At 43.0% G+C, this 27,225-nt stretch overlaps 1 protein-coding gene across 1 annotated transcript; it reads left to right on the forward strand.

Moving 5' to 3' along the window:
* Positions 1 to 525: 525 nt before the first annotated feature.
* On the forward strand, positions 526 to 10,105 carry LOC143363294 (uncharacterized). The gene is made up of 4 exons (XM_076803907.1): positions 526 to 828; positions 1,303 to 1,429; positions 2,255 to 4,567; positions 10,008 to 10,105. Exons 1-4 carry the CDS (start codon positions 526 to 528, stop codon positions 10,103 to 10,105), a joined length of 2,841 nt encoding a protein of 946 aa, XP_076660022.1.
* Positions 10,106 to 27,225: the final 17,120 nt, after the last annotated feature.

A 27,225-nucleotide genomic window follows, 5' to 3' on the forward strand; every position in this document is an offset into this window, starting at 1 on the left:
TAAACAGCCGTGTCACCGGCGACAAACACCTTTGTTTGAATTTCACCTCACGATCAAAGGTGAACCGAATTCACCTATGGAAAACCCTACGATCAACGGTTCTCCCGACGTCTCGTGCGTTACCGTGCGCGAACGCACGACCAGACGTCGTTCTAACTTCGCAGCGCTCGCTTGCTTTCTCTCTTCACTTAATATCAAATTATTAGTTGTCTATCTCGTGACTTCGTCACATACTCGAAACTCATAGTGTTTTCTCGCGGCGTCGTCGCTTATTTTATATCGCGTTCATAGCATAATGTCCAGCTCTTTATACATTTTCGACGGTTTGGCCTCGTGTGCCAAATAAAGTGTGTTGAAACAACAATCGGAGTTCCCGTTTATCGCCTCCTGTCTACACCACCTTCCTCAGCGTTCAATTCTGAGCGGTCCCGGCCTCAGGCAGCTCGAAGTCTCGTGCATGCCGAAACATTTTGGTCCTTCGAGCCGGATCTGAGGAAGTAGACTTTCACGGTTCAACATACGACCATGGCCGAACATCTGGAGCACCAGCTCAATCTACAACGGGCCATCGAACGAGCTGTATCGAATTTTAAAAAACTGGGAAAGGAGAAGTGGACGAAGAGCGTGGTCCAGACCCGGATCGTCCACATCAAGGATCAGTGGAGGAAGTACGAGGCTGGTCATGGAAAGGTCGCAGCTGCCCTTTCATCGAAGGAGCAGATGAACCACCCGTACTTCACCGAGGACCAGTTTGCAGCCACGGAGGAGGTTTACTTGGACAGCCTCGCCTTCATGACGGACGTCCTCGAGCAGCAGAAACAGGAGGATGTAAGTGCTGCTAATTCCGTTTCGGCCGATTCCCATCTCTCGATGGAACCACCCGCGCAGCTCCCGCGAATCAACCTCCCACAATTCGAAGGTCATTGCGAGACCTGGGAGGCGTTTCGCGACCGATTCAACGCGCTCATAATTTCCAACCGGTCCCTCACGGATGTTGCGCGCATGCATTATTTAGTCTCATCGCTAAAAGGCCGCGCTCTTGATTGTGTGAGCAATATCCCGGTCACCGCGGCGAATTTCAAAATTGCGTGGGATGCGCTTAAGGCACGTTACGATAATCCGCGCCGCCTCCTGACCGTTCATCTCTCAGCGTTACTACAGTTGCCCGCACTAAATCGCGAGTCTGCGTCGGACCTGCAGGACCTACGCGATCGGGTATGCATGGCCGTTTCGTCGCTCAAAAACCTGGGTCGAAGTTCCGACGAACTCTGGAACGATATTCTCGTTCATTTAATATCGCAGAAGCTCGATTCCACCACGAGGAAAGCGTGGAACATAAAAACCAGCGATGACGTGACGCCGCCGTCGTTCGATACTTTGCGAGCGTTTATCGATTCCCGTGTCCGAGCTCTCGAGGACTTCAAGGGAGGTTGTGCGAGTCCTCCCGTTTCGCGTCCGAAATCTCCCGCACGTCTCAAAGGCGGAATTCCGGCGAGTAAATTCCAACACGAGTCCACTCGTGTTCATACCGCGGCGGTAAAAGGGTCATCTCCGGTAGCGTGTCCGATCTGTCGCTCGCGTCACTATATGAACGCGTGCCCATCGTTTCTAGCGAAAAGCGCTGCCCGTCGTAGCGAAATCGTTAAGCGATTATCTCGGTGCTCAAATTGCTTGAGCCAATCGCACGCCGCTCAAGATTGCACGAGTAAATATTCGTGTCGCGTATGCCATCAGCGGCATCATACGTTGTTGCATGACGAGAGACACGCTCCCGATTCGACAACTTCGGCCGAATCAATCGATAACACGCGCCCGACCGCCGAAGTACAGTCGCATCTCGCGTCCGCGAAATCTACCTCGTCTAAGACAATTTTACTAGCCACTGCATGGGTGCATGCAAGCGTCGAATCCGGCCGCAACATAACAGTTCGTGCGTTAATCGACCAAGGATCGGAAACAAGCTTCGTAACCGAGGCTGTTGCTCAGCTGTTACAGGCGAAACGTCAACGTGTCGCGACGACGATTTCGGGAGTTGGTGGGGTACGCACAGGCACCGCTCGGCATGCGATACGTTTGCGTCTCTCCCCGCGCTCTTCTCGCTCTCCAACGGTCACAACAACCGCGCTCGTGTTACCGTCTCTGTCCACGTACACACCGCGGCGCGTAACGGATTCATGTAATTTCGAGCATCTCTCGGATTTGAACTGGGCTGACGCGGATCCTTCGAGTCCCGACTCAATTCAAATGATTCTAGGAGCAGACATCTATCCGCATATAATCCTTGACGGAATACGAAGGGGCGAGCCGGGGAAACCTATTGCCCAAAATTCCATTTTCGGATGGATAATCTCGGGCCCCGTGGTCGCGAATTCGTCGCGCCCGAGCGATCCGTCGACTTTCGTTGTCACGCATCACTGTCTCGCTGACCAACAGTTGACTTCAGAAATGCAACGATTTTGGGAAGTAGAAGAAATCCCTCTCCAGTCTCTCCTTACACCGGACGAAGAAGCGTGCGAGCGTCACTTCTGCGACAACACGTCTCGCGCTCCCGACGGACGGTACATCGTTCGTCTGCCGTTCCGATCAGGACCCCCCATAGAGATCGGGCAATCGCGTCGGGTCGCAGAGAAAATGATGCACTCTCTATCGCGCCGTCTAAAGACGAGTTCCGCGATCTCAAAAGAGTATAGCGAGTTTCTGGACGAGTACGAGCGTCTAGGTCACATGCGGCTAGCTCAAAATTCGACTGCATCGTCTCGGCAATGCGTTTTCATCCCGCATCATCCTGTCTTTCGAGCTGACAGCGCTACGACCCACCTTCGCGTCGTGTTCAACGCCTCCAGCCTCACAACCAACGGCTCTTCCTTAAACGACCACCTTTTCGCCGGTCCGAAACTGCAAAATGATCTCGCCGCAGTTATTCTCCGATGGCGAAAATTCCGGTTCGTCTATACAGCCGATATCGCGAAAATGTATCGCCAAATTCTCATTGACGAACGGGACGTCGATTACCAGAGAATTCTGTGGCAGCCAGCACTTTCCGCCTCGTGCCGAGAATATCAGCTTCTCACCGTCACATACGGGATGACGTGCGCTCCATATCTTGCCCTTCGCGTCCTTCAACGGCTTAATGAGGACGACGGGCATCGTTTCCCTCTCGCGCAGCACATTCTTCAACACCACATCTATGTGGACGACGTATTGTTCGGGGACGATGACCTCGAATCCCTTCGCCAGTCTCGTAATCAGCTGACCGCGCTCCTCGACTGCGGGAACTTTAGGCTCCGGAAGTGGGCAAGCAATTCGTCCGAGTTGCTGACCGATCTCGATCCAGCGGATCACGGTCTCGCGTGCACGAAGCTTCTCGCCCCTGACGACCAGCTCAAGGTCCTTGGAGTCAGCTGGAGTCCAACCCTTGACGCCTTTCAACTTCGAACCATCGTGGCTGACCCATTGCCGTCGACGAAGAGGTCGATTCTTTCCACGATAGCCAAACTCTACGACCCGTTAGGCTGGGTCACTCCAGCAACCGTGCTTGCGAAGATCTTCCTTCAGGATCTCTGGCGAATCCGCATTAGTTGGGACGGAAAACTACCGGAGGCACTTCTCGACAAATGGCGACCGATCTGCGAGCGCCTATCTCTCCTCGACTCGGTCACCCTTCCTAGGTGGATCGGCTCCTCTATACGGTCTCCTAGCATCGAACTTCACGGCTTCGCCGATGCCTCGACAGTCGCTTACGCCGCCGTCGTGTATGCCAAATGCACCTCGCCCTCCGGCGAGGTCACGATTTCTCTCCTCGCTGGAAAATCGAAAGTAGCACCTCTGAATCCCTTGACAATTCCTCGACTGGAATTGCAAGGGGCCCTTCTTCTCTCGCGTCTCATGGAATTTGTCCAGTCGACCCTCGGCACGCGAAATCTCTCCTGCGTGTGCTGGACCGATTCGACCGTGGTCCTGAATTGGGTCCAACAGCATCCCTCGCGCTGGAAGACGTTTGTGGCCAACCGGGTTTCCAAGATTCAAGCCCGGCTCCCGCTCGCGGAATGGCGACACGTCTGTACAGAAGACAATCCTGCCGATTGCGCCTCTCGCGGTCTCCTAAGCGACGACCTTCTTCGGTCATCCCTCTGGTGGCAAGGTCCCGCCTGGTTGACCCGCGATCGCTCCGAATGGCCACCGCTTCAGATTCGGATCGACGACACCAATCCGTTAGAGGCAAAGGTCATACCGGCTCATTCCGCCGTCCTATCTCAACCTTGGGAACTGGAAAAAAGGTTCTCTTCATGGCCAAAACTCATTCGCGTCACAGCGTACCTCTTCCGTTTCGTGTACGCGTGTCGACGCAGTAACCCGGAGACAGGTCGAGCTCCGTCTCGCGGTTATGGTCTCGCGCTTTCGGCTGACGAATGCAGTAACGCGAAGTTCTGGTGGATCCACCGGATCCAATCCACTCTATTTACGTCGGAACGCAAGACTCTCCTACAGAACCAACCGCTGCCGTCGAAGAACCCTCTGAGTGCTCTTAATCCTTTCCTCGATAACCAAGGGATCCTACGCGTGGGAGGTCGGCTACACCGTGCTCCCTTACCGTATCATTCGAAACATCCGATCATTCTCGCGTCGCATCCCCTCGTTCGACTAATCATCGAACACGCGCATCTTCGTTCGCTGCACGGTGGGCTCCAGCTCACCTTGAGCACCCTCCGCCAGAATTTCTGGATTTTACGAGCGCGAACTCTTGCGAAATCGGTGATTCACACCTGCGTCACCTGCGTTCGAGAGCGAGCTGCAATTCCCGCACAAATCATGGGCCAGCTTCCGGAACCTCGGGTCTCTCCTCCCGCGAAATGCTTTGCTCACTGCGGTCTTGATTACGCTGGCCCCGTCCAGATTCGAGCATCCGCAGGTCGGGGCATCACCTCTCGCAAAGCTTACATCGCGTTGTTCATATGCCTAGCAACCAAGGCGATCCATCTCGAGCTGGTTGCGGATTATTCAACACCCGCGTTTCTCAACGCCTACTGTCGATTTTGCTCTCGCCGAGGAATTCCAGAAGCAATGTATTCAGATAACGGTACCACGTTCATCGGAGCTAATCGCGAACTCCATCTCGCGCATCGCGCAACTCTTAACGACCCCGAGTTTTTAAATAAAACTGCCACCGACGGTGTTTCATGGCACTTCATACCCCCTTCGGCCCCGCACTTCGGAGGCCTATGGGAGGCCGGCGTGAAAAGCATGAAGCATCATATGCGTCGTGTTTTAAAAGATCGCACTCTCACATTTGAAGAGTTTACCACCCTTCTCTGTGCAATCGAAGCCTGTCTCAATTCTCGTCCGATATCTCCGCTATCCGACTCCTACGATGATTTCGAGTCATTGACTCCCGGCCACCTTTTAATCGGTTCGGCGCTCACGGTGCCCCCTCAGCCATCGACGCTAACCCTTGCCGAAAATCGCCTCTCGCGCTGGCAACTTATTCGCGCACATGACCGAGCGATTCTGGAAACTCTGGAGAGACGATTACGTCAACACTCTCCAGCAGCGCAGTAAATGGCGTCGCGAACGACCTTCACTAGCGATCGGGCAGCTCGTCCTTCTGCGCCTTCCGAATCTTCCTCCCTGTAAGTGGGAGCTCGGTCGAGTAACGCAACTACATCCGGGCGAAGACGGATCTACGCGCGTGGTGACCGTTAAAACAAGCACCGCCGAGCTCAAGCGGCCCATCGTTAAACTGTGCCCGCTGCCGGTTTCTTGTCAAAACCCAGCGGAATAATAAGGTACTTCCTCCGTGCGTTATAGATGGAAGTCGCGCTCCCTAGATGTAAGTTGCGTGCGTTAGATTAATTATGCGATCGTTAGACTAAGCTTTCTCTTGTTTAAAATTAAGGTTGCGTGTGCTTGCGTTAAATTCATTCCCCCGTCTCATCATGGCGGGCGGCTCGAGATTCTCGCGTCTTCCGATTCGGCATCTTCCGTCCACAGAGCAGTGTGCGTGCGTTTCGAAACTATCGTTTCAAGGCGGGCGGTATGTTCAGGATTAGCCTAAAATTGTAAGATTCAAACGAAGGGGGTTTCGACCGTTGGTGGCCGGTTCGTACTTGTTTTCGTGTTGTGAGCGCGAAACCGAGCAGCCGTTGTCTCGGTCGCGTAAACAGCCGTGTCACCGGCGACAAACACCTTTGTTTGAATTTCACCTCACGATCAAAGGTGAACCGAATTCACCTATGGAAAACCCTACGATCAACGGTTCTCCCGACGTCTCGTGCGTTACCGTGCGCGAACGCACGACCAGACGTCGTTCTAACTTCGCAGCGCTCGCTTGCTTTCTCTCTTCACTTAATATCAAATTATTAGTTGTCTATCTCGTGACTTCGTCACATACTCGAAACTCATAGTGTTTTCTCGCGGCGTCGTCGCTTATTTTATATCGCGTTCATAGCATAATGTCCAGCTCTTTATACATTTTCGACGGTTTGGCCTCGTGTGCCAAATAAAGTGTGTTGAAACAACAATCGGAGTTCCCGTTTATCGCCTCCTGTCTACACCACCTTCCTCAGCGTTCAATTCTGAGCGGTCCCGGCCTCAGGCAGCTCGAAGTCTCGTGCATGCCGAAACAACGTAACTGGGTCCATAACCTATTGGGATATGGGGTTTATTATAATAAACACACAGTTGATTTTAATAAGAAAACTAATTTATTCAAAGAGACTCGGAAGGATTCTTTTAACTCTTGATACCTCGACACTCTGGACGAGACTAACGAAAAATGTGCAACGGAAAACCGTTGCTTAGGTTTGAAACCAGAAACGAAAGAAAAGGCCTGGGCCTGAAATGTGTTTATGACACCCCCGATCCTTAAGAGTCGGGGTACTGCCAGAGTCCCATTGCTAAGGATAATAATCAGGCTCCGCGTTCCTGGCACTCTAAAGTGTTTCTCAACACAGAGATTATTTTTGCTTGTATACAAATTAGATATGAAAAATCCAACAATAACAATAATAACTTTATCTTTATCTTGCAATGCCCTTCGCCCGCCTGTACAGCGTCGTGTAAGGGATTTCAAAAGGTGCCGCCGCTCCGCGAATGCTTGATCCTTTTCTGAAACACGGAAACGGAACGCATCAGTTTCAAAAGCCGATTCCTTCCGGGATTTTAATTTAAAATAAGGAATATTACTTTATTTCGTTCAAGGCTTGTTCCATGACGTCCTCTGTCCAACGAGGCTTCCTGCCTGGTTGTTTGGAGGATGCTGAAACCATATTTATGATACGGAAGAACCCAATGCGAAACTGGGGATCCGCTAGGATAGTATAGCTTTCGTGGACGCACCCAATATGAAATCAGGGAGCCACTAGGTTGGAGAAATCTTTGCTGGATTAACGATTACACTGTCCAACACCAAAAAAATTTTGCGATACCTGTTGGGTGATTCTTATACACTTTGTCATCCTAAAACCGAATCTGAAAGTAGAATTGCTCCATCACGCAACGTTTTCGAAAAATTTTGGTTTTTGTAAAAATGCCCGATTTTGATACGAAACGACGTGTTACGCAAAAACTAAACACGCGAGAAAGTTAAAATTTGAGTCAAGAGATAGAGGGGACTCTCCTCTACATATTCATATAGTCAATTATATTTTTATGTACTTCCTAATAGTTGTAAATGGTTGTTAAAGTTTGAAAATGTGCCGACGCGGGTACTTTGCACGCTCTATTTTTGTATTTATGTGAAAAATCCTTTATCTAGCAGGAATTTACTATACAGGAATGCATTCTACAGACATTTCTGGTAAAGAAACCATTCACGAAAAGTATTTGGTTCCCTTAATGTACGAGAAGGATCAGAAAATGTTAATTGACAGCGTGTGCGCGACGCGTTCGCGCCAGACGGCCATTGCAGCCTTTTCGCGACTCGCCAGGGCCGTCGCTATGCGTAGTCGACGTTGGTACCACTCATGTATGTCTTTGCTTACTATTTACATACATTTTTTTTGTCTTTTTGGGTGCCAATCATTACAAAAGATTATAAAAATACGAGTTATATTCACATTTCATTGTGGAAATGCTTAAGAAAGAAAATTGACCGCAGCAATGCGGTGACTGGAAAATTTTATTTTCAGTAATTGTTGTCTTATCTTTATAATTGTAATACCAATGGACATTCAAGATTCTTCCGATTAAAATAAGTCCAAACACTATGTAAATGGGACTATTTTTATCGATTTTATTGATCGAAGTACATAATTAAGACATAGATCTCTCTATATTAAATCGATAAAATCTCGCGGAAGTGTATAAATCAGCCGGACTGTTTTTGTTCTATTCATGACGAAATTATTTTAAAATCAAAACAAGGAATACAATTCCAGCATTAATCTTTCATCAAGATATTTCAACAATGGAAAAACGTTACAAAGGAAAAGACTTATGTGCGGATGCTTGCTGATTACTGCTGGACACTTATTATTGAAAATCGGGATACCAGGAACAAACGTCAAGCAAGGCGGAAACATTTTAAATTTGTTTACATCAGAAATAGGTAAGTTTTTGTATTCAATTTTCTTTATTACGCATTTCCACAATGAAATGTGAATATAACTCGTATTTTTATAATCTTTTGTAATGATTGGCACCCAAAAATGTATTTAATTAAGCATAGTAAGCAAAGACATACTTGAGTGATACCAACGTCGACTACGCATAGCGACGGCCCTGGCGAGTCGCGAAAAGGCTGCAATGGCCGTCTGGCGCGAACGCGTCGCGCACACGCTGTCAATTAACATTTTCTGATCCTTCTCGTACATTAAGGGAACCAAATACTTTTCGTGAATGGTTTCTTTACCAGAAATGTCTGTAGAATGCATTCCTGTATAGTAAATTCCTGCTAGATAAAAGATTTTTCACATAAATACAAAAATAGAGCGTACAAAGTACCCGCGTCGGCACATTTTCAAACTTTAACAACCATTTACAACTATTAGGAAGTACATAAAAATATAATTGACTATATGAATATGTAGAGGAGAGTCCCCTCTGTCTCTTGACTCAAATTTGAACTTTCTCGCGTGTTTAGTTTTTGCGTAACACGTCGTTTCGTATCAAAATCGGGCATTTTTACAAAAACCAAAATTTTTCGAAAACGTTGCGTGATGGAGCAATTCTACTTTCAGATTCGGTTTTAGGATGACAAAGTGTATAAGAATCACCCAACAGGTATTGCAAAACTCGAAAAAAGTTTAATTTTGTTGGACAGTGTTATGATTGTTAGTAGCCTCGTAACTTATATATATTTTTTTTAATCGATACAATCCGAGCGGTAAGATTGTATCGTGTGGGAACTTTCAATTACTAGATTAGGATATTAGGCAATAATTAAAGGTTGTAGATTACGCGAGTTAACAAACAAGACAAATATATTCTGTAATAAGTTCTGTTACAAATGTCTGTGTCGCGAATGAGTTTAAGGATGGTTTACAATTGAATATGTTTACCTATATTGCACGGTTTTGACGCACTGGCAATGCGGGGTCAGAGAAGAATTATTGAATGCCAAATAGAATATTCACCGATCTAACGGAATCTATAAGGTTAGTCACTTGATTCGAAAGGGACTTTTCGTTCTCAGAAAAGAGATTAGAGCTTCTAATCGAAATGAAAGTGGAGGAAACTTCTCCATACGTAACATAAGGGTCAATTAATAAAATATAAATTTAATAATTAAGAAAAAAAAATTAATTATTTAATTAATAAAACAATAAATAAATAAATTTCAATTTTTGTCAAATTAATAAAAAATAAATTAATTAACTGTATTGTTACGTCCCAAGTGGGCTGAATTACAATTTTAGGGGATAGGACGCAGTTTCGAACCTACCTGCATTCACCGGCTACGGTTCGGGTACTTGAGGATTGTTTAAATGAAGGTTGAACCCCTTTTTATAACAAACAACTTATAATTTATTCAAGATTAGGAACTGAATCAGATTATTATGAGGTTACAGAGGTTGCTTACAAAGAACGCATATACAAGGGAGGGTACAAATCGTGTTGGTACAAAGACAATGGTAACAATAGTAGTGATGATATTACCGAGGTGTAACTCTTCGGGCGGTGAGGTAGATGTAACGTCCGCCTTGATTCGTATCACTGGTGAATACTGCCCATTTGCGCGGTATCACGACTTTTCGATTTACGACAATTTTCCGATTTTTACTAGCGGACCGAATTAGCGCGAGTTTATTGGTTTACGATTGTTGGATTTGTACTGACTTTTGAGGGGTTGGTCTCCCTATTTATAAGATGGCCAATTCAATGTTTCCCAGAATGCTGGCCCAAAAGTCTCCACCTTGAATATTTTAGTTTTCTCTTGACTGGTCGGCTCCTTGTCGTCAGGGTCTTCTTACTAAGGAGTCGGCATCTTTTCCTCGTTACTCAGCATGGCGTGATGCCATTGTTATTGGCTTTTCGGAATGTAAACCGATCTTCATTTGCGTGTTTCGTAGTTGCTATAATTTCTTGTTGCTATGCTGTGGTATTGCGCGCTTGAGCTAACAGGGTTTTAATTTCTTGTGTTATCTACATTTTATCTACGTTTTACCTCTCGTGTGGCATTATCGGATTTTCGTGATAATCTTTTAGTCTTTAGCGGTCGAACCACCGGACGTGACAACACAATACACAACTTAATATACTAAGCGGCGTCAATTATAATTCATAAGACTAAAACTATATATACAAGTGTTGCATACGCAACGGACGCGTGTTAACAACTGCTTTGCGCGGTCGGCATGAAGCGCACCGACTTTCTTTTCGCGTACGTTCTTAGAACGGGGCGCGATGAGCCAGAAGGGCCAGGCGTACACGCATCGGCGGGCACAACGGAGGTGCCAGGGGTTGCCGCGGCCGGCAGGTCCCCAAGACCGGTCGCAGGTTTCAGAAGCTCTATGGCAGAGAGGATAGGAGAGTGCTCACGCCCGGGGTTTCGGCGTTCCCACTTTCGTGACATCGCCGCTTTAGCATGGCACAGAACCGGGCCGTCTTTTAGCATAAAACCGAAAGCACTTTATTTTTTTAACCAGGATTAGAACGTACAGCTTAATTGTTTTACATGAAATATGTAACTAACACGTAAATCTTGTGTACAAAATCTCAAATTAATATAAATTAAGTATATTATTAATTGTAATGATACGTATTTTATTTTTTTCCAATTTTGTAGTTGCAAACTCTAGTTGTGAAAAATGGAAAACTCGGAAAAATTCGAACAAATACAAATTTCATATCGAAGTTTTAAAGCGATCATCCTGAATATTAATTTAATAATGAGGTATTGTCATCAACACTATCTTAAATTTTTTCATATATTTAGCTACTGTTATTAGTAATTTAAAAAAATTTTCTTTCATGAATGAATATTTTTCCACCTCAGCACCATAAGATTTTCACTAGATGACTTTAAAAACATATTAGAACTATTTTTAAATAATTTTACTCGGAAACATTCTAGTTTACTCTTTATTCCACCCTTCTACTAATTTTTTATGAGCTGCATCGCAGCTCTGTTTAACACTCTTTTACAACTCAATACCATAGTACATACCACCCATATTTAAAAAAGAACAATTTTTTGTAACAATCATTGAAAAAACAAAAGTGTTTCCACATTTCAACCCTTTACCTGTGTTCTGTGGCACATCTGTAGTTTTATGGTACGCCAACAATCGCTATTGAATCGCAAGCCAGACCGACCAAGCGAATGCATCCACAACTTCCAGAGATCTGCCTCCAAAACTAATTAAAGGAAGGCTAAATATGCAGTGTGCACTAAACTCAAAAGAAGCGGATTCCAATCGCTCGTGTCATAAACCGCATTCGATACTTCATCGAAAGGGTGATCTTACATACTTCTGTAACAGTTCCAAGTGCATACTCTTTGTTCATGATACACTCTTTGTAATAATTAAATTAAATTAAATATTAAGTAAATCTTTCACGCCGCTAGCGGCCCTCGCAGAGTTGAGCATTATTTGGGATATAAAATTATTTAAATAAAAATTCGAATAAAAGATACTTTATATTTATTTGCTATTTGAAGGTTCGAATAAAAAAAATCATCTTTATTGGACGAGTATCGAATAAATCATTTTATTAGATGAGAATTTATCCGTCGTGTAAAAATACTTTTTTATATTCGAAGCTTCAATATAATATAATATAATTCCGATGATATTTACGTGTGTAATGAACGATGAAAGTTACTCCCCATTACAATTACATTCACGGGAAATTAGTGTAAATGTGATCCGAATTATATCGCATTTGGTATCACTTTAATCAGAATAATGCCACAAATATATTGGTGAAAGTCCTATAAAAAAATAATTAATAATAAAGAAGTTGAATTTTTCATTTAAAGGCCTGCGCTCACGCGGATTTTGATCTGTGCCGGCGGCCGCGACTCTTCGCGGCTCTTTCCTTCCCATACGCTGTCCTTCTCTGTGTTCGAAACTTTTATCGCTTGTCACACAAGTAAATACCATCGGAATTATATTATATTTGGTTTCATTTTAACCAGAAAAATGCCACGAATATGTTGGTAAAAGTTTCATAAAAAAATAACGAAAAATAAAAAAGTTTCCACTCCTTGGCGACGACAGTTTTCGAGTTTTGCTGTCCGCTTTTCCGTGCAACATTATATCGGAGACGGATATTCTCTCCGTTTGAATGGTAGTCATTCTGGTATGCCATAGGCAGAGTTGGGCATTATTTAGATCAGGGCTGCTGAACTGGTGGCTTATGAGCCGCTCGTGGTTCTTTCCCCTATCTTCCTTTTTCGACAAGAGACCCCCACTGCGTACGACGTCGTCCCACAAGCTAGGCAGTCACAGGGGAAAGGAGAATCGTAGTTGTCTCATTCTGCCGCGCTCCGTTTCGCTCATGTTTTTCTCTACGCGGTGGACGTTGGAGGCGGGGATTGGGCGCAACGAAGAAAGCAAGCGAGGCGAAGCGCGGCAGAATGAGACAACAAGATTTCTCGGCATTTGTTTAGAATTTTGTTTTCAATCGATTTTGCTGTCATTCCGAGGAGATTGTAGAAAAGAAGTTAAGCAGCCCTGATTTAGATAAAAAATTATATAAATAACGATTCGAACAAAAGATACTTTATCTTTATTCGTTATTCGAAGGTTGGAATAAAAAAAGTATCTTTATTCGACGAGTATCGAATAAATAATTTTATTCGACGAGAATTTATCCGACGAATAAAGATAATTTTTTTTATTTGAAGCGGATTTATTCGAACTTGGAATAATTTTTTCATCTTTTATCTGTATCTTTTATTCGAAGGCTTCGAAGAAATCTTCGAATAACTTTTGCCGAGCGCCGAGCTTCAAAGACCCAGCGACGACGGACGACATACAATGTAAGCAGATGGAGAATCGCGCACGAATGAAAGTTTAAACTTTTAGATTTTTCAATATATCCTCATAAAATTGTGACGAGCGAATGGAAGGGATTTTCCCGATGAAAATGAGGTCAAATTCGAGTGTAATCGAAGAAGTTTCATTGATACGTAATGTTACAATAAAAATTACAATCTTATTAAAGATAGTCCAAATGATGTCGTGTTTGGACTCATTTTCATCGGGATAAGCTCTACAACTCATTCGTATTAACAATATTGTTCTGATTAAAAACATAGAACCATAAATTGCCAATAATGCTCGATTCTCCATCCGCTTATATGTATTGTATGCCGTTTGGCAGTCGCTGGGTCTTCGCCGTTCGGCGCTCGACGGTCCTCGTCGGGTGTCGCCGTCGTTTATTCGTCGAGCTGCCAAAAGTTATCCGAAGATTTATTGGAAGCCTTCGAATAAATGTACGGATAAAAATATTAAATACCGTCCAATTTGTACCGCGTTTAGTGTCATTTTAATCAGAAGAATGCCACGAATTAGTTGGCGCAAGTCCCATAAAAAAATAATGAAAAATAAAGAAGTTTTGCAATTGGATTGGTAGTTGTTTCACACCGATATCTCGCGATTCTACGAGCTCGGAACTTCAAAGACCAGCGACCGACCAACAGCCTACAATGTAAGCAGATGGAGAATCGAGCATTATTGGCAATTTATGGTTTTATGTTTTTAATCAGAACAATATTGTTAATACGAATGAGTTGTAGAGCTTATCCCGATCAAAATGAGTCCAAACACGACATCATTTGGTCTGTCTTTAATGAGATTATAATTTTTATCGTAACATTACGTATCAGTGAAACTGAATTTGAACTCATTTTCATCAGGAAAATCCCCTCCATTCGCTCATCACAATTTTATGAGGATATATTGAAAAATCTAAAAGTTTAAATTTTTATTCGTGCGCGATTTTCCATCCGCTTTCATTGTATGTCGTCCGTCCTGGCTGGGTCTTTGCAGCTCGGCGCTCGGCAAAAGTTATTCGAAGATTTATTCGAAGCCTTCGAATAAAAGATACAGATAAAAGATGAAAAAATTATTCCAAGTTCGAATAAATCCGTTTCAATCATTCCGCATCTTTTATTCGAATCGTTATTTAAATAATTTGTTATCTAAATAGTGCCCAACTCTGTCTGAAGGTAACGCATTCGATTCCCGGTTCGGCGAGGCGAACATTTTGCTATAACTTTTGAACTAAAAAAGATACCAAAATGAAATTTAGACTGAAAAAATTAAAAAGAATCGGGTTTAATGGTATATACTGAAATATATTTTGTATTTTTAAATAATTCTTTTTGTTTTTTTTTAATTTAATTACCCTTAAAAAATGTTCGAAACTACTTATTAAATAAATAGTCAAATGAGATTAGTGATATCAACGTCGTATTGTTTAAAATTAAATTTAAGGTACGTTCTTAATTTGACTAATATTGAACTAATTTGATTTCTTATTATTATGTCATTACACTGTTGTAATTGTAATTGCACAGGGAAGAAGACTAATGTATTAGAAAGAACAAGAAAAAAGTGTTTAACGAAAAAAAAATCATTCTGTGCGGGATTCGATTCGGGACCAAAATATTCTCAGCCGGAGCCGTTACGTTATTATTATTATTACATTACGTCTCCTTCGACGCACTCGCGTAACAGGCGCAATAGAATTAAAAGGAAACAACATTCTTTTGTCACCGACGAGATATATATAAAGACTGCCAACCTTACGGGAGAACGTATCGCTCGAAAAATACGGTGTTTTCTACTGCCCTCTAGGATAGATTTTGGCTGGAGTAAGAAACAGAAGGCCAACGACGGTATTTCGTCGGTGCAGAAGATCACTAAGGAAATTCTCGTCGGTGAGAAGGTGATTCATCACGGACCCATATCGATTATCAAATGTAATATTCTCCGACCAGAGTTGGGCAAAATATTTATCTAAATAAAAATTTCGAATAACGAATAAAAGATAAAAAAATTTTTATTTCCTTATTCGAAGGTTCGAATAAAAAAAGTATCTTTATTCGACGAGTATCGAATAAATAATTTTATTCGACGAGAATTTATCCGACGAATAAAGATAATTTTTTTTATTTGAAGCGGATTTATTCGAACTTGGAATAATTTTTTCATCTTTTATCTGTATCTTTTATTCGAAGGCTTCGAAGAAATCTTCGAATAACTTTTGCCGAGCGCCGAGCTTCAAAGACCCAGCGACGACGGACGACATACAATGTAAGCAGATGGAGAATCGCGCACGAATGAAAGTTTAAACTTTTAGATTTTTCAATATATCCTCATAAAATTGTGACGAGCGAATGGAAGGGATTTTCCCGATGAAAATGAGGTCAAATTCGAGTGTAATCGAAGAAGTTTCATTGATACGTAATGTTACAATAAAAATTACAATCTTATTAAAGATAGTCCAAATGATGTCGTGTTTGGACTCATTTTCATCGGGATAAGCTCTACAACTCATTCGTATTAACAATATTGTTCTGATTAAAAACATAGAACCATAAATTGCCAATAATGCTCGATTCTCCATCCGCTTATATGTATTGTATGCCGTTTGGCAGTCGCTGGGTCTTCGACGTTCGTCGCTCGTCAGCCCTCGTCGAGCGTCGTCGCCGTTTATTCGTCAAGCTGGCAAAAGTTATCCGAAGATTTAGAGCCCGCGGGCAGCCCGGGCAAGAGCCCGAGCCCGCGGGCAGCTCGGGCAGCCCGGGCAAGTGCCGGAGCCCGCGGGCAGCCCGGGCAGGTGCTCCTTATTCTGAGGATCGATCTTTTGATATGTTTCACCCGAAGAACTACTAGCAGACTCTACCCTGGCAAGCTCGCAGGAATTTAAAAAGGAAGCCGCGCAAAGAAGAATATGCACAACTCGTAAACTGTGGAACAAAAACAGTGTAAATAACTAGCAAGTCTTAAATTTTAACTTTACAATGTTAAAGCAAATTCTAAATGAGCAGCTATTAGCTCAATATTATTCCCTATTTGTAAGATAATAAAGTTCTTACAAATAGAGAATAATACCGATTGCCCAGGTCTCACCACGAGGAGGTTGCTGCACAAGAGACCCGAAAGGAAGCCAGAAGGAATTCAATACGCTTCCTTCTGACTCCCTTTCTTACAAGGACGATTTACAATCTTACAAACTAAATTTCGCAGATCGCTAAATGGAAAAGATCAATTTTCCACAGAAAGAAAAGATCACTTTACCATTTAGCGTATGTCGAGTAATTATTGCGGGGCAAAGGGTATCAAAAACGAATCAGGCAGAAGGCTCTGATTCTTTCAAAGAGAGAAACAAAACCGAACTAGAGCAGAAGGCTCTGGTTCGAGGGTGACGCGATGCGTACAATGCTTGCAGAGCTTTCTGCCGACCAGTATACGATACCCGACGCTTCACACGGAGAATGATGACCAGGGACGCCTCCGCCATTTGGTAGATCAACCTAACCCCAACTACCCGCCACGAGCAACGCTGACGCAACAAGGCGACGGTAAGACTTATGGGGAATGAAACCCCTGCTCCCGGCGCGAGCCACGCCAGCGTTGACATGACTTGGGCAGACATTTTACGAAGGATGGGTTCTCTACCTGGCGAGTACTGCTCCCGACCATCAATTCTCAGTGCATCCACGCTGAATATCGCAACGTGGTCCGGTTCAAAACTAGCAAGCAAGGTCCGACACAGCCTTCTGCTGTGTCGGAGTTAACAATCGAGTCGAGGAAGTGAAATTAGGGCAATAATTACTCGACATAATTACAATGACGATCGTCATTCTTAATAGCTAACGCACGCACGCAAGTCGAGCAATTATTGCGAGGAAAAAAACTAAACCAGAGCAGAAGGCTCTGGTTCGAGGGTGACGCGATGCGTACAATGCTTGCAGAGCTTTCTGCCGACCAGTATACGATACCCGACGCTTCACACGGAGAATGATGACCAGGGACGCCTCCGCCATTTGGTAGATCAACCTAACCCCAACTACCCGCCACGAGCAACGCTGACGCAACAAGGCGACGGTAAGACTTATGGGGAATGAAACCCCTGCTCCCGGCGCGAGCCACGCCAGCGTTGACATGACTTGGGCAGACATTTTACGAAGGATGGGTTCTCTACCTGGCGAGTACTGCTCCCGACCATCAATTCTCAGTGCATCCACGCTGAATATCGCAACGTGGTCCGGTTCAAAACTAGCAAGCAAGGTCCGACACAGCCTTCTGCTGTGTCGGAGTTAACAATCGAGTCGAGGAAGTGAAATTAGGGCAATAATTACTCGACATAATTACAATGACGATCGTCATTCTTAATAGCTAACGCACGCACGCAAGTCGAGCAATTATTGCGAGGAAAAAAACTAAACCAGAGCAGAAGGCTCTGGTTCGAGGGTGACGCGACGCGTACAATGCTTGCAGAGCTTTCTGCCGACCAGTATACGATACCCGACGCTTCACACGGAGAATGATGACCAGGGACGCCTCCGCCATTTGGTAGATCAACCTAACCCCAACTACCCGCCACGAGCAACGCTGACGCAACAAGGCGACGGTAAGACTTATGGGGAATGAAACCCCTGCTCCCGGCGCGATGAAGCCCCAGCCAGGGCTGCGAGCAACGCGAGAGGCCGGCGAGGGGTTGTTACCCCAGGAATATGGTTTCAATTTGTTAGTTAAGTACGCGGACGCACCCAATGCGAGATCGGGGAGCCGCTAGGATAGTTGACGTCGAGGACGCACCTGATGGGAAATCAGGGAACCTCTGGGAGGTTGGAGTCAAACGCAGACGCACCCGATGCGAAACCGAGGAGCTACTAGGAGGATGAAACTTCGTGAACGCACCCAATGCGGAATCGGGGAGTCACTAGAAGAGACACGCGGCGAACCCGATTTAAAGGAAGGTGGATAACTCACAGACGCACCTGATGCGAGACCAGGGAGCTGCTAGGATACGGAAGAACCCAATGCGAAATCAGGGTTTCGCTAGGATGGTATAATTTTCGTGGACGCACCCAATGCGAAACCGGGGAGCCACTAGGTTGGAGAAATCTTCGTTGAATTGAATCTAAGATTAGTAAGCCTCGTAACTTATATATAATTTAATGGATACAATCCGAGCGGTAAGATTGTATCATGTGGGAACGTTCAATTATTAGATTAGGATATCAGGCAATAATTAAAGGTTGTAGATTACGCGAGTTAACAAACAAGACAAATATATTCTGATTTGGAATAGTTACAAGTGTGATTGTTTGTGTCGCGAGTGGATGTAGTAAGTGTACAATTAGAGAAATTGTTACCTAATGATGCACGGTGTTGACGCACTGGCAATGCGGGGTTAGATAGCGATTGTTGAATGCCAAATAGAATATATACCGAACTGACGGGATCTATAAGGTTACGAATTGATTCGAAAGGGACTTTAACCCGGTCTCACTAGACTTGACACGACGTGACTGCACGAGTACTGAACCGCGTCTGAATCTTGACTGAACCGCTTCTCGACTAACCAAAGAGGATGAAAATGCATGGGTTTATATACCCTAAAAATGAGAGGGGAATGTATCTGTTTTATTTTACGGTCGCATACTCGTATTTGTCGTTTCTAATGAGTTTAAGGTTTGCAGCTGGATCTTTTGTTTATAGGGGTAAAACGAAGGGTTAGCCAGGATGTTTCCTATCAAAGACTATCTTGACAAAACATTCCAGAAGGGGATGTTTTGAAGATTTCCATATTAGGAAATCGTACGGTGCTGTTACTGAATCATGCTTCGTGCCAGCTGCGTCCAGCCGGAGTACAATTATTAAACAAGGGGCCTGTTGGGAGGCTTTTCGTTCTCAGAAAAAGAGATTAGAACTTCTAATCGAAATGAACGTGGAGAAACGTCTCCATACGTAACAGCTGTGTCGGAGTTAACAATCGAGTCGAGGAAGTGAAATTAGGGCAATAATTACTCGACATAATTACAATGACGATCGTCATTCTTAATAGCTAACGCACGCACGCAAGTCGAGCAATTATTGCGAGGAAAAAAACTAAACCAGAGCAGAAGGCTCTGGTTCGAGGGTGACGCGACGCGTACAATGCTTGCAGAGCTTTCTGCCGACCAGTATACGATACCCGACGCTTCACACGGAGAATGATGACCAGGGACGCCTCCGCCATTTGGTAGATCAACCTAACCCAAACTACCCGCCACGAGCAACGCTGACGCAACAAGGCGACGGTAAGACTTATGGGGAATGAAACCCCTGCTCCCGGCGCGAGCCACGCCAGCGTTGACATGACTTGGGCAGACATTTTACGAAGGAAGGGTTCTCTACCTGGCGAGTACTGCTCCCCGACCATCAATTCTCAGTGCATCCACGCCGAATATCGCAACGTGGACCGGTTCAAAACTAGCAAGCAAGGTCCGACACAGCCTTCTGCTGTGTCGGAGTTAACAATCGAGTCGAGGAAGTGAAATTAGGGCAATAATTACTCGACATAATTACAATGACGATCGTCATTCTTAATAGCTAACGCACGCACGCAAGTCGAGCAATTATTGTGAGGAAAAAAACTAAACCAGAGCAGAAGGCTCTGGTTCGAGGGTGACGCGACGCGTACAATGCTTGCAGAGCTTTCTGCCGACCAGTATACGATACCCGACGCTTCACACGGAGAATGATGACCAGGGACGCCTCCGCCATTTGGTAGATCAACCTAACCCCAACTACCCGCCACGAGCAACGCTGACGCAACAAGGCGACGGTAAGACTTATGGGGAATGAAACCCCTGCTCCCGGCGCGAGCCACGCCATGTTGACATGACTTGGGCAGACATATTACGAAGGAAGGGTTCTCTACCTGGCGAGTACTGCTCCCCGACCATCAATTCATAGTGCATCCACGCCGAATATCGCAACGTGGACCGGTTCAAAACTTGCAAGCAAGGTCCGACACAGCCTTCTGCTGTGTCGGAGTTAACAATCGAGTCGAGGACAGTGAAATTAAGGCAATAATTACTCGACATAATTACAATGACGATCGTCATTCTTAATAACTAACGCACGCACGCAAGAGAGTAGATGAAGTCAGAACTTCAATCTACTGAGGTGGCGCTTCGGGTCGCCCCGGGTTCGCCAATACCCGTACTCACCCCTAGCAGTGAGCCCCTTTTTTTTTTTTTTTTTTTAATATCTAAATTTCCTTATTTATTTCATTTCCATATATCAGTTCTAATCTTATAATTTCTATTCACTATCGCTCGCTATATGTTTTTGTTCTAGGTTCTAAGTCACGCTTGACTCCCGCTATCTTAAAAATTACTGCTCGCTGTTTTTCTCGGAACTCGGCCTATTCGGTTGCTGGCTTTAAGCCGGCTCGCTCGCCTAAAATTTACAATTTTGTATTGATAACTAAAAAAAAATAAAAAATAAAATTAAAAAAAAAAAAATTTAAAAAAAAATTTTTTTTTTTTATTTACGCCCTTCGCGTTCCTCGGCCCTTGCCCTAGGCTCTAGAATCCTAATCTAATCGATTTTTGCCTTCCTGGCCCTGTCTCAGTCCAAAAACTCGCTTGTTCGTGAGGATTTCGGCTTAAATCCTTCACTACTTTCCTCCTGGGGGGTTCCTAGGCCGGTATACGCGTTTTCGCAATTTTTTGTTCTAAACGCTTTTACTCCAATATTTCTCTACCTTGTTCTGCACGTACTCGGGTCCGGTCGTAGCTGTCGCTACCTCTATACCCGGTGCCCGGCCTACAAAAAAGATTTGGTCGCCGATTTCTCGGCTACCGTTTGGGCTATCCGAGAAATTCTTTTTTGTGCGTATAGCCCTTCTTAGGGAGCACCGATCGTATATTTTCTCTTTATCAAAATTATGTCTCCTTCTGTCACGTGACACCGTTATCTCGGCCCCAGGTGGTCCGATCGAGAAACCGACCCGCCGGCAATCGTAATCGATCGATTTCGATTGTTGGTAGCGATCTCTCTCCCGGGTGTCTAAAATACCCCCACCGAGTTTGGAGTCCCAACTCGGGTATTTACCTGGGGTCGATTTTAACGGTGTACACTGTATATATGAAAGTTTGGTGGGAGGTCCGGAGGGCCCTAAACCTTCTAAATCCGTTTGGACCTTCCCGACAGCCCTTTTGGTTCGAAAGTTATTCAACAATAACCGCCGGGCCACCAAACATGCATCGCCCTGTAGAATCAAAATTGTTCAGAAACGTGTCAATATCAACCTCCCAAAAAATTTCCGAATTTGGATGATTTTTTCCTATACTTGCTGTTAAGTTAACCCTTTTAGAGGCCTCGGACGAAAATTTTTTATATCGGGAATTTTATTCCTTGGCCCATACGGTTTTTATTTCCCTGGTTGTTTTTACTAAAATTTCGCTATTTTTGGAATAAACCTCAGTTCTAGCTAAAAATAGCCTATTCCGGTACTTTTTAATCGACCTATACACGTTATTTTATATCTAATCTAGCCTAAGTCTATTCTTATAATTAATTACTTGTATTTTACCTATTAACTACGCTCTTTTCACTATTTTACCTACTTCTAACTATTATTTTTTAACCTAATTTATTCTTTTTTTATCTAGTTATTTATTTAGAGGGGGGATAGAGGCCCCGGCCCCCGGTTTATAATTGTTTGTAGCGGAGGCTTCCCCTTTTTACTCTTTCACTATTTCACTTTCACTTGTTTTGAGTGTTTTTCACTATATTGTACCCCAGTTTTCACTTTCTTCAACTCTCGATCGTTTCCACTTTCACCTTTTCGACAGATAAATTACATTAAGTTAAATTAAATTAAATTAAAACAATCTAAATACCCGCTTTATTTACACTAAACGTTACTAAGGGAACGACTCCTCACCCCTCTCTCCAATAAATCCGATTAATTTCAAACCAATCAACCGATTTATTCTCAAGAGAGAGATCAGGAATCGCCACTGAATTTCGAATTTGGTCTGTCTCGACTGAAGACTCAAATCGTTCTAGCAGTGAGCCCCTGAGGGACCTCCGTTCGGAGGAATACCAATTTATAATCAGATACATACATTTTAGAATATTAACTTTTGAAAGTTCAGACGTAAATTTCAATGTGAAAGACAAACAATTTCAATCAAAAATAAATCGAGCAAAATTGGGACGCAACGACCTACAAGCTAGGGTGGCCCCGAGTTCGCTAATACACGTACTCACCCACGGGCCTCACCCGTGAGTGAGCCCTTGAGCGACCTCCGATTGGAGGAATATCAATTTTATGTCAAAAATATAATATAATTTTAAGAAGAGAAACTTTTGAAAAGTCCCGACGCAAATTCGCATTAGAAATACAGAAACAATAATTGACGGCATTCGTTGAATGAACACTTATTCCAAAACAGAAAGTGTATATTTGAACTGTTACTTACATAGAGCTGCTGAAAGTTGACCAAGGTGAGCGGTGAAGGACCAAGCACCAAGGCACCAAGGAGCACCTTTGTTCCTGCACCAAGGACCTCGCCGTTTCCAAGAAGTCCACCCCGAGCTAGCTTAAGGTGGACCAAGGAAGTGTTAAATGACCGTTGGTCCACCTTAAGCTAGCTAAAGGTAGACCAAGTTCGGCCAGTAATGTCCAGTGCAGCTGTGGAGGATCCCTGGTCAACTGGAAGGCAGGCAAGAGTAGGCCGGGGTGGTCAGGGTGGGCCAGGGCAGCTCCAAGGTCCTTCGGCCTTCTGGTCTCGCAACACTTCCGCTCCCTGCCGAGTGCGCACCTCGACTGACTGACTGAGCGCGGCCGCCGAGATCCGTTGCGCGGTGCGCAACTCCCCCACCCCAATTAATTTCGGTAGATCTCGATCGCCGTGATAATGATTATTGATCAATTTGTTATTTCTGGCTGTTTAATGTTTATAACAATTTCTTTTGGTAATGATATCAACAAGCACTCCCTTGACCATCTTGCCATCTAATTATTTAGTAAAAATAAATTATAGAACTCGAGATACAGAATAACTTTTAAGCCATGAATATTCGCACGTATTAATTTATCGTACGCAATTCACTGTTAAATTTATTATATCTGGCTGTTTAATGTTTATAACAATTCCTTTCGCCAATGATGTGGACAAGCACTCCCTTGACCATTTTGTCACCTAATTTTTTTTAGTAAAGATAGATGATAGAACTCAATATACAGAATAACTTTTGAACCATGAACATTCGCACGCATTAATTTATTGAACACAATACACTGATAAATTTAATATCTCTGCTTGCTTAACGATTATAAGAATTCCTTAAGGAATTAAGAAGTTAAATTAATCTAATTTAATTTTTTTCCTTAATTCCATAAGGTCACTGGCGTACTCCCACATATCGTCTGTGATATTAGTTCCACATTATTAGTTCTGACCGATACGGTAGGATGACACAGGAATGGTAAGGGAGCTCTAGTGCCCCGCGGCACCGACGAGAATATCTCGTCGGTGATTGGGGCCGTTACCGACCGCTCCCAGTACCCACCTGGGACCCACTTTGAGACTCGCAGTTTAACACGGGGGCTGGCAGTCTTTATATATATCTCGTCGGTGCTTTTGTTTCATTCATCATTTAGGCATAGCATCCGCGCGGAGTCTGAACTAGAATCCTCGACATGAGATTTAAAATTCTATCAGCAACAGCGCCATCGTAGAATATTGGTTCCACAATATTAGTTCTGGATGATACGGTAGGATGTGACACGGAATGGTACGGGGGCTCTAGAGCCCCCCGAGAGTGAGACAGAAAAATACATTGGGTGATTGGTCTACTCCTATACCTCGTCTGTGATATAATATAATTTTTTTTGCTCGATACTGAACTGTGGAAAACGTTCCTAGCTCCCCTACTGAACAGAAATGTTACTATTTAGCTTTTTCTAGCGGCCGTTCTTTCATAGCGTGACGATCATTATTTTGTCGGGGACAGGTTCGGTCCGCCTCCCTTAATACATAGTTTGTACTTCATAATATTCTAACTGGTATCGATACGAATTCAACGATCTATGATAACATAATATTAAACCTTGAAATAACGTTACAATAGTTTTGGCCACAAATATGGACTTCTGGACCACTGTGCATAGAAGGTTACACATTTTTATATAATTTTAATCAAGAGTAAATACTTTTCAATGTAGCGTATGATTTTTTTGATACCTTATAAATATTTAATCTTAATTATTCTTAGGGACAAAGGTTGCATTCTTTAAACGGCCGCTATTTTTTTACTTTTTTGAATTATTAAAAACTCGTACGCTACATTGAAATATATTTATTCATGATTAACTTAACGCCGCCATTTTGTAATTTTAAATAATAAAATGTAACGGAAGTATAGTCAAGATCTAGCCGAATAATTCATAAATTAAACTTATTTTATTTAACAATTGCGTGAAAACAATTTTATTATTTTATCAATAATTTCAAGCTTCGATGTATACCCCTAAACTCAGCCTATAAAAATCAAACTAAAGAAACCGATATTCCACGAGTGGCGTGCGTTTGAAAAAATGAATTAATTTCTGCAATAAGTTACAATTTGTTGCTAATATTGAGCTGGTACAAGAATTCGTAGCGTTTTAATATTAAAATACAAAGATAAAATTAAGATATTTATTCAGAGGTTTATTACAATAACATAAGTTACCTAAAAAATGACGAAAAGTAATAGGACCGAATGAAAAATTTGTTATTGAATAAATCGATGATTAAATATCTTCATTTTATCTTTTAATTTTAATTTGAGAACGCTAGAAACTTTCGTTCCAACCCAATATATCATCATAGAAGTTTTTGTGCATTGGGCGAAACACCGTCCAAGGTGAAGAAAAATAAAAACCTTTAGTTTTGTTTCGAACGTAAGAAAAGTATGTTATTTGAGACCGATGTAAACAATTCATAGGAACGTATCTTTAGTGAAACGTACTTTTCAGTGAAATTCCGGTATACTGTTCACTTGGCGTGAATATAAAGAAGTACAATACGAGATCAATTGGTATGAATCATAAATGAATATTTATTTAATGGAAAATTCATCCATTATACAAACAACCACGGGGGGTGGGGGTAGGGTGTTTAACCTTTTCGTACTACTTTTATTACGTAATAATCTATTCGTGGAAAACATAAAACTATAGACTAGTACATTTTATATTCACAAATAATACGTAAATAATCGCCAATCTTTTTGTACATAATTTCTTCAATCTTTAAATTAGAATACTTTCTTGCCCCTCTGTACATGGTGAAGTGAGCAATCATGGTTTTGTTACTTTCGATTTCTACGGAGCTAGGGCAATGCTCCTCAGAACAATATGCATATCTAGCGTAGATGGTGCAACTTTTTCATGTTATTAGATGATTGCATACCAATATAGCGGCGTTCTTATCTGTCAAAAACGCTGAAAATCGACATCTTTACACGTGCATAAATTTTGAACCATTGAATTCCTAACATTAAAACCTGGATTTACGACATTTTCTCACCAAAATCTACAGGATTACAAAAAAAGTTAAAAATTTCTGGTTTCCTGAAGTAAAGTTTAGCCAGGAAATGTATTGCAAATGTAAAATCGATTAGGTCTATGAACGGTCAAATAACTTCCTTCTTCTAGCTAGGAGGTTTCTTTTATCGCAAAGATAGCGTGGTTTTTTCTTTAAAAGAAGATGTTTTGTCTTCAAGTCTCTGAAAATTGGGCACAAACTTTTGCAATCATCCAATATAAAATATACACTCCACGACATATCGATAGGATACCCCTGAATTTCTAACGTTCTTCAATACCATTCAATACCTCAGAATTATATTTCTGAATTGTGTTAATAAACGGTTTGTAAAAAAGAAACTAATTGTTGTTATAAATATAGAACGATTATGTTAGAAAATTAGTATAAATCTTTCCCCTGTGTCGAACTTTTGGCCCGCGAAATATTCTGGAATTTATTCATTTAGGTAAAACTTTTGGAACCCCCGGTATAGATGAGTGTCCTCTGTTTGGAACATACGAAGAAACAGCTCCTATTTACTTTGCGTTCTAGGAGTCCCATTTGTTTACATGAGAAACTGGTACGTCTGAACGATAGGACATGCTATGACGAGGTTCTATTCACGTGAAAAATCTTTCCTGTGTCCTAATAGTGAATTAAAGATAATCGTTGTATTTTTATATTGTTTATAAGTTACGAAAATGGGACGCGGTGAAGAATTAAATCCAACCGAAATAAAAATGATATTAGAGTTAAAAGAAAAAGGGACAAACGTTAACAAAATATCAAGCCTTTCGACCTGACATGGTTTGGTAAAACAAGAATCATTAAACGTGTCGCTCCTTAAAGTAATAATTACCGATTAAATCTGCAGAGAAGAAGAAAGGTTGTCACACTTTCCTCCATACTTTATTTCTAGCGGTAAAAGCTGTGGTAACGCGGACATCATGGGATAAATTCAAATTTATTTCATAATTTGAATCAGTTTGTGTTGTAAACAATGTAAGCGCGGCTTCTTTGGTCTCCTCTTTGAGCGATACCGAACTGTAGACGGCGCGCGTGGCGCGGTCCCAGCGCTTTTTGACTGTGTCGTCATGCCGGCGAGTCGGCATGCGACAGTCGTTCGGAAACCACCGTATAGTCCTCGTGTATATTGTATAGTGTTTGAAATATATATCCTATTCTAGCCATTAGAACGCCATCGCGTTTATCTGTTTCTTTTACGGTATAATCACCTGCCCCTG

This window comes from Halictus rubicundus, unplaced genomic scaffold (assembly GCF_050948215.1).
Source record: "Halictus rubicundus isolate RS-2024b unplaced genomic scaffold, iyHalRubi1_principal scaffold0029, whole genome shotgun sequence".
NCBI lineage: Eukaryota > Metazoa > Arthropoda > Insecta > Hymenoptera > Halictidae > Halictus > Halictus rubicundus.

Coding starts and splice junctions, on each gene's coding strand:
- LOC143363294 (XM_076803907.1), top strand. CDS start 526: ATGGCCGAACATCTGGAGCACCAGCTCAATCTACAACGGGCCATCGAA. Junction 1,430..2,254: donor TCTCGAGGACTTCAAGGGAG/GTTGTGCGAGTC, acceptor AAATGATTCTAG/GAGCAGACATCTATCCGCAT. Junction 4,568..10,007: donor AGGGATCCTACGCGTGGGAG/GTCGGCTACACC, acceptor ATGAGGTTACAG/AGGTTGCTTACAAAGAACGC.